General features: G+C 45.0%; 3 protein-coding genes across 4 annotated transcripts in view; all 3 read right to left on the bottom strand.

Annotated features, from left to right (window-relative positions):
* Positions 1–46: 46 nt before the first annotated feature.
* LOC101175136 (large ribosomal subunit protein eL22) lies at positions 47–6,782 on the bottom strand. Of its 2 annotated transcripts, XM_004086347.5 has the most exons (5): positions 6,685–6,782; positions 6,444–6,565; positions 5,913–6,026; positions 4,305–4,429; positions 47–233 (listed from the first exon to the last, which is right to left on the bottom strand). In XM_004086347.5, the coding sequence occupies exons 2-5, from the start codon at positions 6,453–6,455 to the stop codon at positions 89–91; spliced, it is 396 nt and encodes a 131-aa protein (XP_004086395.1). In that variant the 5' UTR covers positions 6,456–6,565; positions 6,685–6,782; the 3' UTR covers positions 47–88. The 2 variants fall into 2 exon arrangements, with proteins under 2 accessions (XP_004086395.1, XP_078806197.1); XM_078950071.1 differs by lacking the exons at positions 6,444–6,565; positions 6,685–6,782 and adding an exon at positions 6,185–6,209.
* Positions 6,783–11,688: 4,906 nt separating this feature from the next.
* On the bottom strand, positions 11,689–16,220 carry icmt (isoprenylcysteine carboxyl methyltransferase). The gene is made up of 5 exons (XM_004086346.5): positions 15,885–16,220; positions 15,495–15,583; positions 15,240–15,409; positions 14,889–15,106; positions 11,689–14,568 (listed from the first exon to the last, which is right to left on the bottom strand). Exons 1-5 carry the CDS (start codon positions 16,101–16,103, stop codon positions 14,389–14,391), a joined length of 876 nt encoding a protein of 291 aa, XP_004086394.1. The 5' UTR covers positions 16,104–16,220; the 3' UTR covers positions 11,689–14,388.
* A 2,658-nt stretch (positions 16,221–18,878) lies between these two features.
* rtel1 (regulator of telomere elongation helicase 1) overlaps positions 18,879–19,622 on the bottom strand; it is a 33,167-nt gene continuing 32,423 nt past the window's right edge. Inside the window, exons 32-33 of the mRNA XM_011472987.4 lie at positions 19,498–19,587; positions 18,879–19,335 (exon numbers count right to left, since the gene is read on the bottom strand). Coding sequence (XP_011471289.1) covers positions 19,265–19,335; positions 19,498–19,587 — 161 coding nt within the window. The 3' untranslated portion in view covers positions 18,879–19,264. The remainder of the gene's footprint in view (positions 19,336–19,497; positions 19,588–19,622) is intronic.

The following is a 19,622-nucleotide window of genomic DNA, read 5'->3' as shown; positions in this document are numbered from 1 at the left end:
TTCAGGCTGGATTGATGACACCCCTCCCCCCAAAAACAACACAGAATTTCTGTACTCCAAACAAAATTTAATGTACAAAAAGAAGCATCTAATCTTCATCCTCCTCCTCCTCTTCATCCTGATTAATCTGGAAGTAGCGCAGTTCGTAGCTCTCCTTGGTGTTGGCGACCACGCGCAGCCAGTCACGCAGATTGTTCTTCTTCAGGTACTTCTTGGTCAGATACTTCAGATACCTGCAGACAAGCAGCAGCGTCACGTCAGATCAGGCTGCCTGAGGACACGCACACGCCTTTCAGCACACGCAACAGATAACCAAACGCATTTGTGAGTCTGCAGCTCGGGAGGAAGACCACTGCCAGGTTTCTTCAGTGTGGGAGTGAAGGGTGAGGGTCTCAGCATGGTTTCTACTGTGAAGTGGGAGAAGTCCCCTTGGGAGTTGGGTCATCTAGACCCACTAGACAGTGCTCTGAACCTTTTTTCTTCAGTGATTTGTGATCTTCACTGGTGTCCATGGATTACATGAAATCTTTCCACCTTTATCCACCTTTGTCATGGTGGGGAGAACACGTCAATGGAAGGATGGGGTCATCTAAGATAACACAAGGGTTAAACCAACAACACAAATGCTTTTCTCCAGGTTTGAACCTCTAACCTTACAATCAGGGTCCCTATTTTGAATGAACGTGCACGTGGGGTGTGCATGTAACCATCTGAACCTCTGCAGTTAGGTGATTTTAGGCCTATAAAAGCTCAAAGTGATGATTAGAGAAGGAAGTCAGGATGTTTGAGGATGAGATGATGTCACATCCAGGAGCAACACGATGACTCCATCCCTGTCCTCGTGGGCTACCGCCCTGCTTCAACTCCTGATCAGCTGGATTAAACTGATCCAGCAGGATTAGCTGTAAAACGAGCAGGGCGGCAGCCCATGTTGAACAGGGTTGGAGACCCCTGTGATGTTCAGTCAGTCACAATTGATTTACAATTAAATCAAATATTACTTTACACATGTCTGTTTTGTGATTACTTTTTTCTATGTAGGCTTTCAACATTTTTCTAAAAAAGGAAACAAAAAACGAGCAAAGTTACAAATTCCCTGTTCAAATACATGAGAAAGCGGCGGGGGATCCACTGGCCGCCCGTGCCTCCCCTGCGCCGCATACACTGACAGAGCTGCAGCTGATTTGTGCGTGTCTTACGGCTTTGGTCTTTCTATTGTCAAAAGATGCTTTATTTTTAATTACATAATTTGCTTATTTTTCTGCTAACGGTCTGATTACATCGCTGCCGGTTTGTGGCCCATTTAGTCTTTTTATTCGCTAAAAACGCTCATTAGGAAGTCACTAGGTAAGGCCTGCAGTACGCCTGCCTAAGGGCAGAGGGCGCTGGTGATCCCAGAGAAAGAAAGAATAATAGAATTAGCTGGAGTAAGTCAAGGGCAGCTGTCCAGTTATTCCTTAACATTGTTTAGCATCATTTTCTAAATGGAGAATTAGAGTTTAAACTCAAGAATTCGTGGAGACACGTCTCTGTCAGTTTCTCCATTCAGACAGAGGACTGAAGACAGAAAAGGAACACATCTACTAACAGATGATCTACGTGTTTTTCAGAAGGGGCAGAGTACAGACTTAATTTATCAGTAAAAGTAAGTCAATAACATTATTGGTGTGTGTTTTTATGCTACAGTTTTGAAGAACTGCAGAAGAAAAATGTTGAAATTTAACCAACACTTTTATTCTTGCCAATCAAATGGTGAATAAGCTACTCTGTAGGGTTTATATGTTTGTAAATCTGACTGATGATGTCATCACACGTCACTGTGCAGGACTGAGACGTAGGAGTGAGGTAACTAGAGTGCAGAGAAGTCACTGCTTCATCCTGGAATCGTCTGAGTCAAAGTCACAAACAGCACGCATGAATCAAAGGTTTCTGCAGATGAATTCACACCCAGCTCGTCTGTCCTTTAAATGCTGAACGCCGTGAATGACACTTGCATGAGGCCACGCCTTCAATAGAGAGCATTACCGTTTGTATCAGTGACTCATTCCCATGTTTCCATCTTTCTAATCTTGGCCCAGCTGTTGCTTTGAACTACAGTGAAGACTTTCTTTTGTTGCTTCTTTTGACCACAAAGTAGCAGAAAATGAGTTCAGACTTTACTTGTTTGATTGGCTCATATTTATTCATTAAACAGCTTTCTGCATGAAAGTGAACTATCAGGGCTCCAGACTGCGACCATTTGGTCGCATTTTGCGACCAAAATTTGAGAGTGTGCGACTGAATTTTACATCCAGTCGCACATGTGCGACCAGTAAATTTGCCTCCCCCACCCTCCGTATTTTTTATACATTAAACGTGGAAGGGGCACGTCAATGATCTATGAAATAATCAATGAGACGCGAGCGCACACGCACGCAGGCAGACACACACACTCGCGCACATGCTCATGAGACCAGAGCACACACTCGCGTAAGTGGCTAAAATGCGTGTAGGGGGAGGGGCCTATAAGCGTAAACATCTGTGGGAAGGAAACGGAGACAAATAGCATCACAACCTGTGCGTGCGTCTGAGCTATGAGCAAGCGAACCATTGATTCGTTCTTCCGACCTGCGGCTGGTGTACCAGTGCCAGAGTGTACAGCAGGGGTCTCAAACTCGCGGCCCGCGGGCTATTTGTGTGGCCCCCACCTTGAAATGAAAGTTTAATTTTAATGCGTCCTGCCAGTTTGTATGAATGACACCGTTTCATTGTCGTGTGCGGAGCTGACAAACCAACCAATCACAGTGAAATAAATGACTATTGGGGGTGTGAAAATGACCGGGCTTTAAAGCAGGAGACCTGACAGCCCCCTCCCCAGACCACATGAAGGAGTTCCTTACTTTCCTTTAGAACGCATCTATTCGCTCGGGATTTTCTAAATGCATGCAGTCCGTGCCGAACTTTTCTCTGGGCCGCACAGACCCGGAGGTTACGGGGGTTACGGTTAAGCGCGCGGCGTCGCATCCCCCCAACCAAACGGTTTATGCACGGCTGTCACGGCAGCTCACCGCTGCCGTCCCGCGGGAGTCGGGTCAGCTGAGGAGAATAAATGTCCCACACCTACATGCGTGACAGCTAACGGGGCTTGAACTTTAAACACGTGCGAGCAACAACACGATTTAGTCCGAGACGCACTTAAAACACGTGGTGAAAATGCAAGGATAGAAGTGTTTGAGATGAACCCATCTCAAACACGCTTATTGTGGTCTTGGCTGCACTTATTTGGTGTCACCAAGATAAATTTCCATCAGTTTTTGAGCCTCTCTGATCTCAGGTATCTGTATCGTTCTGATATCCAGTGAACATCGCCCGTTCTTTTACAGTTTACCTTCTTCTGTCAGTTTACCTTCTTGTTGCATCTTCAAAAGTGCAGATTAAAATGTGACACTGAATTTGAAACAGCACATTGTAATTTCTGCATCTATTATTAAAGTATTTATTCATAATACAGTGGAAATTAGTAGATTTGGTTAGAATTTTAATTTACGGTATGCGCCCCTAAATTTTCTGGTTGTGCCCCTAAAATTTTCAGTTGGGGGCCACTGTGCTCCTAGTGAAAAAAGTTAGTCTGGAGCCCTGACTATGGTCTGCCAGGACACTTAAGCTGTCAGTAGCTGCATTTCCATTGACTAAGAAATTACTTGCATTGGAATTACAATAATAAATTTGCCTAATAGAAACAACTTCAGAAGAATTGGCATTTACTGAAGAACGTTTTTGAGGCGTATTGACATATTTCTCTAAACTATTAAATGAGTCATGTGACTGCAGGAGGAATTCAGCTGACAGGAGAGCATGGAGCTCAATTCTATCACGTATTTGCCATCAAAATAAATGAAAACATGTGGACAGACTGGACACGTTCCTTTATGTGTGGTATAAGCTACACAGGATAAAAGCCTGTTTCTCCAGCTGCAGAGAAGCTCCTCATCTGATGTTGTGTCCAGTTGTGTAGCTGTGCAGAAGGTCTTTACAAATGCTCTTATAGTTTCTATAGAAGACACTTGGAGCTAGTTTCCCTCCCATTGACCTTTCAGACTGGATCAGGTTTATTTCCAAAGCACTTTTATAAACCTGAAGGAATCCAGACCTTTTTGCCACAATATCCAACAGAAAAACAAACAATATTTAGTCAACAACCAAAGGGTTTCTGCTTCCCTCCTCACTCTGGGTGTCCTGTGGTCTCCCTGCCCCACAGGTGGAGGTCCCACATCAACATGCCTCCACACGCCTCGCGTCTTCAGACAGATCAAGTGATGTCTTACCTTTTGGAGAAAGGCACCTCAGAGGAAACTGTGATTTTGCTCTTGCTCCTCTCGATGGAGACCACACCTCCACCCAGGTTGCCAGCTTTCCCGTTCACCTTGATGCGCTCCTGCAGGAACTGCTCCTGCAGAAACACAGTTGAGGACACTTAGGCTGCATTTCCACTGCAGGTCTTGATGCCCAAATCCGATTTTCTGACTATATCCGATTTTTTTGACGACCCGCTTACATCATCTTTCAAAAGTGACCCGTATGCGATTTTTGCATTTACACCACACAATGCTGAAACTATCAAACGTAGACGTTCTGAGGACTACGTAGCAGCATTTCCGCCTTCCGCGGACCTCCTTCAGACTTGTGTGACTGCGGTTGTCATGGAGGCAACGCAGCGACGGAAGGAGGCGTTGCCTTGAGCGCTCCTGGATGAGGCAGGAGAGTGGATGCGCGGGAGAGTAAAAAGGAGGGCTGCTCGGCCGACTTATATCTCTCTGAGTTTTGAATTTGGAAGTGTTTGCAGACGTTGTGCTGGACTAACAGTTTGATCCAAGCAAAGATATAAACGGCTTCTAGCCTGTTCCAGAGCAACGGTGTCCCGCTTGATTAGTTACCGTTTGCGTCCCGACCGGGACTGGACAGGGAATAACGAAGCCTGAGGCTGAAAGGTAACAGCTGATGGGGCTCCAGCTGTCCTAGAACAGCAAACTCAGTGCACAAAAGCACCTTAATAAGTCATGTGATCTCAGTTGGTGGTGTCCGGCGTTGACGTCACTGACGTACGACTCACATTTACTGGGGAATATCCGATTTGTCTGCTTATTGGCACATGCAAATGCACGTATCCGATTCGTATCCGATCTATTTCCACATATGAGTGAGGCCTGAATCCGATCTGATAAAATCAGAATCCATGCGCTTTTGTCCTGCTTACACGTTCACCGGTCATATCCGATCTGTGCCACATGAGAGGAAAAAAATCAGAATTTGGTCACTTGAACCATGCAGTGAAAATGCGGCCTTAGTGTGTTGTGGTGTGCAGGATCTCTACGCTGGACGGCTGGAGCCCCGCCCCCTCTGCTGGACGGCAGGAGCTCCGCCCCCTCTGCTGGACGGCAGGAGCTCCGCCCCTTCTGCTGTAAAACAGGAGCTCCGCCCCCTCTGCTGTTACAGCAGGAGCTCCGCCACCTCGGCTGGAGCCCCGCCCCCTCTGCTGGACGGCAGGAGCTCCGCCCCCTCGGCTGGACGGCAGGAGCTCCGCCCCCTCTGCTGTTACAGCAGGAGCTCCGCCACCTCGGCTGGAGCCCCGCCCCCTCTGCTGGACGGCAGGAGCTCCGCCCCCTCTGCTGGACGGCAGGAGCTCCGCGTCCTCTGCTGGACGGCAGGAGCTCCGCCCCCTCGGCTGGACGGCAGGAGCTCCGCCCCTTCTGCTGGACGGCAGGAGCTCTGCACCTTAGTTGCGGCCACCGTTCAGCATCAGCATCAGCTGCACATAAATCCTCCATGAAGCCGTTCATGCCGTGCCGCAGCAGGTTGACCACAGCAGCGTGGTCTGAGGAACTACGTTCCCGCTTCTCTCATTCTAACCTGTGCTCGTGCGGACGGAAACTTACGAAGTTGGCAGCATCCATGATGCCATCCTCCACAGGATGGGTGCAGTCTAGAGTGAACTTCAGGACCTGCTTCTTCTTCTTCCCACCTTTGCCGGTGTTCTGCTTCTTCTTCTGCTGCAGAAACAACAGCAGTCAGACGTTAGAACCACAAACATTCATGTGGAACCTTGCAGCAGTTCGCGTTTTTAACGTTTAGAGCCCAATGTCATGTTACATTAAACATAGTCCGGAAAAGTCCGGCTAAACTCGTCACAAACACAAACAGCGGTTACACTTGGAGGTTCGTGCCGCTCTGCGCTCTGGAGACTCGCTAACTTCACAACGTGGTGAGCGGCGACAGGAGCTAACAGGCCTCAGAGCCTCCGCGACCCGCAGCCTGCTCCTGTCTGCCGCAGCAGACCCCACCGAGACACCCGCTGTCCTCACACAACCCTTCTACAGCCAGCGGGTCCGACCACGTCCGCTTTAGGAGCTCATTTCCGAAAGAATAGGGCTATTTTTCTGGTTTGCTTATCACGCGATTGTACTTACTATAGGCGCCATGACGGTGAAGCTGGCAGAAAGGAAGAACCGGCTGTGCGCATGCGTAAAAGTCGAACCCTGAATCTTCGATTGAATCGCTGAATCTTCAGTCGATTTTTTTGTTGATGTAACTGTAAAAAATAAGAAACCTTAACTGAGGACGTTACTACAAATATTTTATTGTTGTATCTATTGCATTATTGTTCTGTTTGTCTGTATATATAACATATGAATAAAACGCCCCTCTCACCCTCCACGGGTGGTTTTCTCCTCCAAGCTCGGGTCCTCTACCAGAGGCCTGATAGCTTGAGGGTCCTGCAGTATCTTAGCTGTTCCTAGCACTGTGCTGTTCTGGACTGAGAGGTCTGAAGTCTTTCCAGGTATCTGTTGTAGCCACTCCTCCAGCTTGGGGGTTACTGCCCCGAGTGCTCCAATTACCACAGGCACCACTGTCACCTTCACTTTCCAGGCTTTCTCCAGTTCTTCTCTGAGTCCCTGGTATTTCTCCAGTTTCTCATGTTCCTCTGGTAGAGGACCCGAGCTTGGAGGAGGATATGTCTATCCAACTCAATAATTGTTTATACAACTAAAATTAATGTATTTATCTAACTAAATGTCATATTCATTTACATGTTTTTCCATCTTAATTTTTTATGTTGACTTAACTAAAAAAAATGATTTATCTTAACTGAAGCAAATAATTAAGTTAGATCAGAGTAAAAAAGTTTATCTTTCCAACATCCATACATGGTCTTATCACCCTGTCATGGTGGAAAAAGTATTATCTGAGCTTCTTCATCCACTAAATCATCTTCAAATGAACACGCCATGCTCCTTCACCTCTCTGTAAACAAACTAACCTTCAACTAAACCTGCTCCAGACCAGGTTATGTTCAGAGCGTGAGTTGCTATGGCAACTTGACCTACCCTGAAACATACCTCCATTTTTGGAACCGAAAGCTGAGGTTATCAACTTCCTTAGCGTCAAACTTACCGTGGTAAGCGTCTTTAAACTAGACTCTGCTCTCTCTATGTTTTGCGCTGTTATATACAGGCCGCCAAAATAAAACAAGGATTTCATTGATGATTTTGCTGATTTCATGGCTGGAGTAATGCAAAAATATGACAGAATTTTGATAGATGGGGATTTTAATATTCATGTCTGTTGTCCTGACAAATCACTGGCCAGAGACTTTTTGAATCTTATCAACTCTTTTAAACTTGTTCAACTTGTATTTGCCCCTATGCAAGAACATGGTCACACACTTGACTTAATCTTAACCCATGGCTTAACGACTTTTCCAAACTTTATTTGTTTTATGCAGAAATTGTACAAAATGTCCATCAAATCACAGACACCAGTCGAAATAAAAGTTCTTTTGCACAATCTTCTTTTTTTTATGAGTTAAATAAAATAAAAAACTGAAAACAAAACAAAAACACCAAAAATCAAGAGAAAAATAAAAAATAAAAAAGAGAAACACAAAAACGCACCAACCCTCTCTATTAAAGCTTTAGAAAATATAATAGATTCCAACAATTGTAACTTAACACATGCCCAGATTTCTCAGAAGAGTAAAGTAAAATAAGCAAGAAGTAAACCAATCCATGAGAAAGAATCAGACTAATGGAGCCCCCAGAAGAAGTGACTTAGTCTGGAAAAGAATAGAATTGTATTTGCTGTGTCGTTTGGAATAATGGACGCCACCTTTGTTCAAATTTATCAGAGAACCCATTCAATGTCATTCTTATCTTTTCCAACTTGATGAAGTACAGAACATCCTTGATCCACTGCGAAGATGATGGGGAGTGTGGTGATTTCCAATTTAACAGAATTACTCTCCTTGCAAGAAGAGTCATAAAGGCGAGGGAGTCATTTTGAGATTTTGATAGGGAAGGTGGCCCTGTAAAAATTCCAAATAAGGCACTCAGAGGGTTTGGGCTCACGTTCCTCTCAATAACGCGTGATATCACTGAAAAAACTTCAGTCCAATAACCCAGGAGCTTGGGGCAAAGCCAGAACGTAATAATAAGGTTTCCTGGACATTAGTGGCATCTATCACATGCTGGAGAAACATTAGGGAATATTTTAGATAAACAGAATTCTGTAAAATAAACGCGATGGAACAGTTTGCACTGCATAAAGCCGTGTCTTGCACATTGAAGATTTGTGTACTCTCGTCAGAATCTGAGACCATGCGCTGTCAGAAAAAATTTCTTCTAGATCATCTTCCCAAAGAGCTTTTATAGTGTCCAGAGTTTTCGACCGGATAGCTGATATCTGATTGTAAATAAGAGAAATGGACCCTTTCAAAGAAGAAGAAGAAGGCAAGAGCAAAGAATCTATGGTCGAGGTTTCAGATAAACTAGGAAATGAAGGAAAAGTACTATTAACAAAACTGCGGGCTTGTAAATATCTGAAAAAATGTTGCTTCGGGAGGGAGAATATTTCTGATAATTGTTGGAAAGAGGCAAAAACATCGTCAATGAACAGATCTTTAAAGGTCCGTAAACCAAGATCGGCCCATTTTAAGAAGACGTTGTCAACAAGAGATGGCGTAAAGAACGGATTAGCTGCTAAAGGGGCATTATGCGAGTAGATTTGTAATCCAAAAAACGCTTAAATTGAGTCAGAATCTTAAGAGATGTTTTAACTATATAGTTCTTAGAATATTCTCTCACTGGGAAATGTATAGCAGAATATAACAGCGCATTGAGAGACACTGGTTTTACCGAGTTCAACTCCATGGTTAACCAGTCTAAGGTGGGAAAAGCTCTGGATTGTAACCAATATTTAAAAATTCTTATGTTGGATGCCCAATAGTAATACCTAAAATTAGGCAGGGCCATTCCTCCAAGCACTTTGGGCCTCTGTAAATAGTGCTTTGACAGTCGTGAATTTTTTTATCCCAAAGAAATTAAGACACAAGAGAATCAACTTGGGAGAAAAAGGAGCTAGTCAAAAAATTAGGTAAGCACTGAAACAGATACAGAAAGCGAGGCAATATGTTCATCTTGACACAATTAATGCGTGCTACTAAAGACAACTTAAGCAAAGACCAGCGTTCAAAATCTTCTTTCGTTTTTGACAAAAGAGGGATAAAGTTTGCTCTAAATAAGTCTTGTGGTTTTTTTGTCACTTGAACTCCAAGATGTAAAAAGCTGTCATTTGCCACTTTAAAAGGGAAATTTTGCAGGGAAGATGCATTAATACGCGAGTCGAGGGGGAAAATTTCACTTTTGCTCAAATTAAGTTTATATCCTGATAGCTTCCTAAAATCAGATAGCAGACTCAATATCACAGGTATTGACCGGTTGATGTCAGAGACATAGAGAAGTAGGTTATCTGCATACAATGAGACCTTTGCCTCCACCCCATATCGATACACTCCTCTTATGTTCAAGTTATTGCGAATAGCAATAGCCAAGGGTTCTATCGCTAGAGCAAACAAAAGTGGACTTAGAGGACAGCCCTGTCTGGTTGAACGGTGAAGTGAAAAGTAAGTGGACTGAGTGCTATTGGTTCTAACGGCAGCCAATGGATTAGCATATAAAAGTTTGATCCAGCATAAGAAGTTATCTCCCAAACCAAATCTGGCTTAACGACTTTTAACCTTGAAATCTGTGATGCTGTGTTTTCTGACCACATGCCTGTTTTGTTTGATGTGCAGCTACCATGTCACACAGTTAAACCTCCAGCTCCTGTTTTATGCAGTCATACTATTAACTTCCACACAGCCGCTCGATTCTCTGCAGCTTTTAATTCGACCATCATTTCACCAGAATTCCAGAGCTGCAATTCAGATGTTGAGAACATGCCATCTTGCTTGTATTCATCTTGTCAAACTGTTTTAGACATTAGCTGCGTTTACATGGGCAAAAGTAATCGGAAAGAACGCCTGATCGGAAGAAAAATGTGTCATGTAAACACGCCGTTTGGAATACTCTGCCCCGATCAGACTCGTTCGGATATAAATTTCTTTCCGATCGAGATAGGTGGGTTATGCCGATTGTTTATCCGATCGTTGGTCATGTAAACGGTTCATTCGGGTTAATTCAAGTAACCCTTGTGCTATTTTAGATGACCCCACCCTTACATTGCATTGACCTGTTCTCCCTACCATGACAAAGGTGGATAAAGGTGGAAAGATTTCATGTAATCCATGGACACCAGTGAAGATCACAAATCATTGAAGAAAAAAGGTTCAGAGCACTGTCTAGTGGGTCTAGATGACCCAACTCCCAATGTTAAAGTGCCTAGGATAGCAAAAGGGTAAAGTAGGTGTAACTTTGGTGCTGCTGTTAGATCGGCACCGCGAGGGATTGTGGGATATCATTCCCTTTGCCTGTCTGGACGGATTTGGGTTTAAGTGTGGGCCTTTGACCAAATGTGTTTAGTTGTTTAGCTGTTTTACTGTGTTTTGCCGAGTTACATCGTCCTGTTATGTTTAATTCTTTCTGCACCAGGAGGAAGAGGATGATGAGTTTATTTAGCAGCCATGTTGGAGACATGGTAAATGACTTCATGTTCCTTGTTTTGAATCAATTTTGTTTCATTCGTTTTATTGTTATGAAAATGAGCATATCTGCAGCCTCTAACTTAGACATATGAGAGTTCAAGAAGTACAATACATTAAGATGGAAAAACATTTAACTGAATTCAAGTAATATGACATTTAGATAAATATGTAAATTTGAGTTGTATAAACACTAAGTTTTATAGACGTAAGAACTTAGGTTGAATAAATTTAACTCAATTACTTGTTACCAATAGAAGCAATTCATTTAAGTTTCATAAGTTTCATATATATACATCACAATGTAATTAGAAATAACATCAGAAACTCGTGCGTTTACTTCGTCTGTTCTTTTTCTCCAAGCAGAAACTATTTCTTTTGCTGATGATGCAGCCGTATTACTTTTTTGATGGACGTATAATCTTCATACGCCGTCATTAAAATCTCAGACTCCGTCTCACTGAAGTATAGCGCTCTCTTTTTTTCTTCACGCGTTTCCATGGCGACTCTTGAAATCGGTGATCCATTGAGAATGCCTTTATGTACCGTGCATTAACCCAGGGTTACCAAGTCCAGCGTAATTACGCCAACTCATATCCGGTCTTTTGGAACCGACATGCCCAGAGTAAGCAAGTTCAGGCGGATTTCAGCCAGAGTTCAGGCTTAAAGTCAGGCTAGTTTAAACATGCTTCCTGGAATACCCCCCTGCAGGCAGGGAAAGAAGCACAGAGGCAGACTTTTAAACAATGCTTGCATCTTTATTGTTGGTGCTGACAGAGGGAATAAAATGTGATCATCAGCCAACATTTGGTCTGAAAGAAGAAACCTGATCAATGAAACTGTACAGTTGGAATGCAGCATTTCTAAAAACTGAATGCATCAGTTTCCTCCCACATCCTTACAGATCTGCTACATGCGTGACTCTTGTCAATCAGAACCACTTGGACCAGACCGTTAGCTGAACTGCTCAGCCAGTCTCAGTCATGAGGATCAGGTTGGAAAGCGTTGGGTGCAGAGTCCATCCTGTCTCAGCCCTCGTGTCTGTGTCCTCCTCCTAGCTTCTGAGCTTCACTTTACCTGAAAGCTGCTGCAGAGTCCAGACCCGCTGACTGATTACCCAGGAACGAGGCTGACATGATGGACATTTAGACGGGAACCTGCTGTGTTCTGCTGCTGTCCTCCAGCAGGGGCCCGGACACATTCAGTGACTCCCCCCTGATGACTCTGCAGCTCTACAGCCGCTTCACGCTCCAGCACACAGTCAGGCTGACGGACGGACGGTCCAGACTAGTGACAGGGAGACCAGCAGGAGCCATGGCTGTCTTCCAGCGGAGACATCAGAAAACCGGCGTCAGCTGATGGAACTATTTGTTTGGGGACGTGGTACCGAGCCAATGAAGATATTCATCCAGGTCAACATCAGAGATTCTTTGAATATTTTAAACCTGACTTCCTAGTTAATGGAAGGACCCCCGTCATGGACAAAGTCTGCCGGTTTAGATTTCAGAAGATTCTTCTTTAGACTTGAGTGTAATGTAGGTGTAGCTACAGATAATGCTGCTGCTAGAATGTCTGCTTTTCTGTTGGTTTGTAGACGTTCTTAAGGAGGTTGGTCTGGTGATGGGAGGAGCTGCTGTACCGTCATCAGCAGCCTGCTTCTCCTGATTTATCCTCCAAAATACATGCTAAGCGTTTGTTTGGAAGTAAACCGCTGGGAGATCTTTGGACCTGCTAGTGTGGATTGCGTTATTGGGTTTGCTGATGGCTCCTGAGGATTTGGAGGTGGTTCTCCAGGGACACCAAGGTTCCTAGACCTTGGACTAACACTCAAACATAAGGACCGTCTTTTCACCAAGAAGTTCAAAGTTTCCTTTCAGAAATCCTTTTTCCGTTCTTGAAATTTGAAAAAGAATCCACGTGAATGACAGACACAGAGGGAAACAAAGTTCTGCACCTTGTAGCCTAAAGTTCTTCATGTGTGAATGAAGCACTGATGTAGAGCTGCAGAGACACGGAGGAGGTTACCTTCAGTCTGACTTCCCAGCATGCATCAGGTGAAAGCAGAGGGACGCTCGCCTGCAGTCTCCAGAGACAGGGTGGGAGCAGATGAAGAACCTCCTCAGACCCTCATTATGAAGCGCATCCAAATGCCTGTTCTGAAAGAGCAGCACCAGAACCGCTCACCGAGCAGCACCAGAACCCGTCCCGGAGCAGCACCAGAACCGCTCACCGAGCAGCACCAGAACCGCTCACCGAGCAGCACCAGAACCCGTCCCGGAGCAGCACCAGAACCGCTCACCGAGCAGCACCAGAACCCGTCCCGGAGCAGCACCAGAACCGCTCACCGAGCAGCACCAGAACCGCTCACCGAGCAGCACCAGAACCCGTCCCGGAGCAGCACCAGAACCCCTCCCGGAGCAGCACCAGAACCGCTCACCGAGCAGCACCAGAACCGCTCACCGCTCAAGTTGTTGTTGTCCCTTGGTGGTTAAAACAACCAGACATTTTCAGCAAAATGTCCACCATGAGGAGGAAAACTGTGGACCAGGGGTCCCCTTAGCAGACGACACGCCCAGGAAATCTCTGCAGGAGATGGAGGACAGACAGAAAACCAAGAAGCTGCTGCAGAACGGCGCTCCTCCTGCTGATGGAGAGGTACGTGATGTTTCTGAAGTGACAGGATGAGCCTATGCACGGTGAGGAGCACACTCTTTAAGGCTTTTAAGTGTTACAGAGGATGAGGAATCATCCAAAGCTGTCTGTTTTCTGATCAGAACTGCTCAGCTTGAAGCCTCCTTCACCGCTGCTGGATGGATGGATGGATGTCCGGATGAACGTCTGGATGGACTGGATCCACTTTGAACCACTTTTGTGCAGCAAATGTGAACGTGTTTGAGTGAATGTTGTTTCAAACTGGAACAACGACGACTAAAAGCAAAAAAAGAAAAGAAAAAAGCCAGACAAGGCGCCCCCTGTAGAGCCAACATGGTAACTGCAGCTAGATGGACGTCTTGGAGCTTCAGCTGCTCATCTAAATGTTTCAGATTCCTTCCTAATGTCTGAAGACACTCATGTCACATAGATGGAAGATTTCCCAGAGTCCAGTGCGGCATCAGGTGTTAGCATGACAGGAGGCCACAAAGCCTGGTGAGAGCATGCAGACAGAGACAGGTGAGGTGGATGAGGGTACTAATACATGTACAGCAGAGGTTCTTTGTTCTTAAACTAGGTTTTGGAGGTGAGAAGAGGAGCTGCAGCCGGGCTGCCCGCCACTACCGCCGCCCCGGCCGCCGCGGCGAGTAAGTGACAGCCTCCCAGCCAGCTGCAACGCTTCGCCTTTGGAGAGTAGCTACCGCTGCCGTCGAGACGCACAGACCAGCTCCATCCAACCTGCTGTGGTGCTCAAAGTCCGTAATGTCCAGGATCCAGCTCCAGGTTCAGTTGACGCGGATGCCGGAGATGAAGGGCAAACCGGTGGGAACCCTCTTCTTGTACTCCACATAGTCCTCAGCAAAGAAGTGGATGAGAGAGAGTTCCTCCTCCTCTATCCGCTCCCGGAAGAAGCGCCAGCTGGCGACGGTGTAGCCCACGATACACACGGGGTTACACAACATGACCTGCAGCCGCACAGACGACAGGAAGAGCTCATCAACAGGTGAAGACAGGTCAGAGAAACGTGGACTCTTTCTAATTCTGAGTTTGTCTTTCTATGTGCTAAAACCAAACCCCACGGACGGGGCAGATCATGGTGGGGGTTCTGGAGACCAATGCAGCAGATGGAGATGTTTGGATGTTTTGGTGATGTCGGGAAAAGGATGCGGAGGTCGGAGGACCAAAGAGGAGGCTCGTGGATGTAGAGAAGGAGGTTACACAGAAGCAGACGTTGGGTTTGTCGCGATGCCTTCAATGCCTCCATGACAGAGGTGAAGGTTCTCACCTGTGTACCGATGCTCCAGTAGAACCAGCCCACATAGGACGGGTGTCTGAAGTAGGCGTAGACTCCGGTGGTGACGAGCACGTGGCTCTGGGCCTTCTCGTTCTGCACAATGTGGTTGAAGTTGGAACCTGCTGTTAACATGGCGGCCTTCCGCAGGCCCTCGCCGCACAGCACCATAATCAGACCGACCACGCTCAGCCACTTCAGCTGCTTCAGCTCTGCGGGGAGAGTCAGAGGGTCAGAGGGCGCCTGCATGTTCCTGCTGGGATTGAAACTCTCGGTTCCTTCTCCCCGTAAACATGCCAGCGAGGTCTGAACACGTTCTGCTGGCGTCTGTGCGGAGGGTCCCACCTGGAACCGTCAGCTTCTCCACGGTAAACTCCACCCACGAGGACACGGCTGCCAGCGTGTACTCCATGCTGTGGTTGAGCAGGAAGGAGTCCAGCGACAGGCTGTGGGGGTTGATGACGGCCGTCACCAGGTACTCGGTGTAATGGAAGAAGGACAGGGAGCACATGTACCTGCAGAGAAGCACACGCGTGGGCCCGGCTCAGAGGGGAGACGTGACACACGCAGCAGCTGTTTCATGGGAGATGACAGTCATACCAGCCAAAGTGCGTCCAGGTGGTCTCAGAGAAGCTTATCATTAAGCCGCAGCCGAAGGTGACTCCCAGGAAGCAGCCTCTCAGAGCGACCTGTGTCAACAACAACAACAACAGCTGACCCACTTTGACAGGATTCAGGTTCTGACAGAACCCTTCAGCAGCTGATCAGTCAGCGCCTCATCACAGCTTCTATCCTTGGTCTTCATCAGCTGTCAGCTTTGCTCTAATAGGATTAAATCCCTGGATTAGCAGCTAGTGTTGGCCTGCTGTGGAAAACTCCGACTGGATTCCGGTTCTAAGGAGAAGAACCGGAACGCTTTTCCACGCACGAGCAGCCGTTGCCGTGGCGGAACCTTCCTGCCTTAGCTTCCTTCGCGCGCGGACAGCTTACCTTGTAGACAGGACCTCTGTAAATGAGCAGCAGGAGGCCGTTGATAACTGCTATGTGGACACAAATGACTATTTTCCCGGAGGTTTCCGTCAGATAATCAAAGACCCAGTCCAGATGTCCAAAAGTGGTTCTGATCAGCGGGATTACGAGGACGCTGAGTCCCAGAAGAAAGCTTTTTATACTAACTCTCCCTTCAAGCACCAACTTGCTGCCTGCCATGATGGAAGTTCCGTGATTTGACAGAACAACTCTCGCGACAACGGACGCTCTCACGCGAGGCGAGCAGGATGTCCGTGAGAAGGAGGAGGGGCTTATGGTGCGTTTACTGTCATGTCAGTTTTAAAGCATCACGGATCCTGATGCTGTACATTTATTTTGGTCATGTCCCTTTTCCACCACTCTCTGGTCTAAAGTTTGTCATTTCATTTCCGCCCACATTGACCCTGACTTCCGCCTGTACTTAGAAAATATTATGTTTGGCATCACCCACTGTCCATCTCATAAAAAAGAACAGTTGTACCTCATTAACCTTTTGTTGTTTTTATGCAAATGGCACATTCATAAATCAAAAGTAACGAATCATACCCCTCATTTCTCAATCTTTATCAATGAGTTCAAACAATACATCAAGACAATAAGAAACTCTGACAATACAAAACATTAGATCTGTGTGTTAGTTTCAATATATTTGCATAAAATGTATAAACCCCCTGGCTTGTTCCTTCGTTGTTGTTGTTTACTGTTCAACATTGTTTTGTATTGAATTTTTACATTAAAAAAAGTTTGAAAAAAAAAAATCACGGATCCTGATGGTTGTTCCTGAATGGTCACAGTGTGACCATTAACCATCTTTTTGGGAATTGTAATATAATTAGAATCTTTTGAAAAAATGTTTACAATTTATTAGAAATCGCATTCACCCCAACTTTAATCTAAAGTTTGAATATATAATTTTTGGCCTTCATAATAAAAATTTGGACTCAAATAAAAAACTCATAATTAATCTTATTATTATTTTTGGCAAATTTTATATACATAAATGTAAATTTTCTTCATCTTCTATTTATTTCCCTGTTTTAATCAAACAAATTGAAATGTATATCAGTAACATCTCCAAGAGTCTTGATCAGAAAGCTGTATGTCTGTATGAAAGTTGCAGAATCCTGAATGTTTTTATGTAAAATGTATTTAATATGTATGCTCCCCTGGCATATCTGAATTTTATTTTGGAAAATTGTGTTTTGTATTGTACTTCCGTTTTACACAATAAAGTCGTTTAAAAAAATGGTCACAGTGTGGCACAGCTGAACAAACGTTTAATGTAAACATATAGACACAACATTTGAAGTCTGAATGTTGAAAACAATTAAAGGTAATAGAGAATAAAAGGAAACTAATGGTGGAAACAACTAGGAATAAGATAATTTGATCAGGTGGATTTAGAGTTTTGTTTTGAAGGTAGGAAGGCCATCTGTATTCCTCATGTCAGGGGGGGTGAGCACCAGAGTTGGGGGCCGAGCAGCATCCTCAGAGTAAACAGTCAGGTGCAGAAAGGATGCTGATCCTAGGAGCGGGACAAAGGGACAAAGGTGGGATTGGCTTTAAAAGTATAAAGGAGGATTTCAAAGTGGACTCTTGATTAGGCCGGAAGCCGGTGCAGCTGCTGGATTATTGGCGTGACGTGGGGGGTGAGGGGGATAATAATGCAATGTAAATGTGAATATGTATACAAGGTTAGAAAAACATTTTATAGTAAATGTTTAGTGTAAATGTAAATACACTTGTCATCATAGTCCTTCCATAATAAACCCAAATTTTACTTTATATGTAAATGTTAACATTTTAAATATTGTACAAATATCTAAGCATCAATGTAGAAAAATGATTCACAAAAAGTTAATTAAGCCCCGCCCAGAGGAGGAGGTTCCATTCTGTGAGGCACGTCCCTTCAAGGCTTAAGTCACGCCCACAGACGGCGTGCAACTGTTTCTATGGAATAAAGTGTATTTTCCTCTTGGAAATTCCACAGCAGTTTGTGGCCTGCAGGCGCCAACCTGCAGCTGTGCTTCTAAGACTGCGGTTCACGTCTGTGGGCGTGGTCTCATTGCATATTGAACACGCTATGGGCGTGGTCCAAAAACATTCAGCTTTTCCAAATTATTCATTTCTATTTAAAATTACAAATTAAATGTCAAAGTGCATCTATCTAATTTGAATTATCACATTAAACATTTACTTTTATACTTAAATTATATTTAACTGATATGTATTTATCAGCGCTTTAATTGTGCACATAACACATTTATATTGAACATTTCTGTCTATATTTTGCATTTAACATGTTCCACACTCATTGTAATCAGTAAATGTGAGTACAGTTGGCTGAATCAGATTACAGAGCTGACTGAACTTCTCCTCTCACCACGCGTCTAGTCAGGTGCTGCTGCCACGGTTTTTATTTGCTTACAAAGATGTTGCAAGACAAGTGTTTCAGAGTTTACATAAAATGTTTTGCAACAGGAAGAGGGTCATCACCCTGCTCCAAACAGCCATTCTATGCAAAACCTCAGTTTCCCAACATGCATCAGTGGTGCAGCGCTCTCTGCTGATGGAAGCTCCTGTTCACCGCACTGTGGGGCTACAGATTCTGCAGCAGTGGCGGAGGTTTGCAGAGGGGTGGGCGTGGCCGGAACACGCCTTCAGAACCACCCTGCAGCGTTTCCGGGCTCTCTGCAGCTCTGCACTAGCAGAGTAAATCACAAAAACGTTTTTTTTGCACATCATGACTCTTCATTTGTGGGATTCTGGGAAAGAAGGAAACCGTTGATGTTGAGCTCCATGACGGAAACCCTTTTGGTTCTTGAATGCTTGTGGATGTGTCTGCCGATTCACATGGGGGCTTTGATGATAAAGGCGAGTCCCCCCCCCCCCCCCCCCCCCAGGATCAACGCTGGCCTCACTCACTGTCCCAACCAACAAAACATGAGCCGTGTGGAGACTTCATGAATTTAATACAAAAACCAACATGTATGACATCAATTCAATGCATAAAAAGTACAGTTCGGTTAAAATCTATGTCCAGAACATAATTACACACCTGTCTTGGAAACATATCAAATATATATATGTATCAAATTGTAAAACTCTAAAGAGATCATTCAGCATTTATTACATCAAGTCAGATCTGAACTCTGAACTTCTTCTGAACATCTTCTGTCAGGATCTCAGAGGAGCTGATGGTCCTGAAACCTGATCTCCAGCGGCTCCCAAGGATCCAGCTCAAACCTTTTGGAAAACTTGCAGGTACATTTTTCAGTAAATGTACCCGTGTTTATTTTATTTGTTTCATGCGCTTAAAAGGGTTTAAGAAATAAAACTGTTCATTTCCTCTGGCTGTCTGTGAAAAAACTGGAGATCTTGCTTTGGGTCTTCAGAGAAGGTGACAGGGAGGCTAAACAGAAAAAAAAAAAAAAAAAAGAGTTTCAATTCTTCAGAGGATTCTGACTCTTGGAAGAGAAGCAAAGCGGGAGTCTGACACGCCAACCCGCTGCAACGGCCGACTGTGCCACGCACCATGGAGATGATATGAAATCTGTCAGAAAGATGAGCTCACCTGAAGTGGGTGTGGTCTGTTGACCCATCAGGGCATCCAGCAGCTCTTTGTACTTCTTTTTATGGTGTGGATGAATAAACAAGCTGAACCCTGAGAGAGCGCAGAAACGTTGGTTCAAAGGCTGC

The sequence above is a fragment of the Oryzias latipes genome, chromosome 7 (assembly GCF_053564925.1).
Source record: "Oryzias latipes strain Hd-rR chromosome 7, Olatipes_Hd-rR_3.1".
In the NCBI taxonomy this organism is placed as follows: Eukaryota; Metazoa; Chordata; class Actinopteri; order Beloniformes; family Adrianichthyidae; genus Oryzias; species Oryzias latipes.
This window is presented reverse-complemented; position numbering and strand designations above follow the sequence as displayed.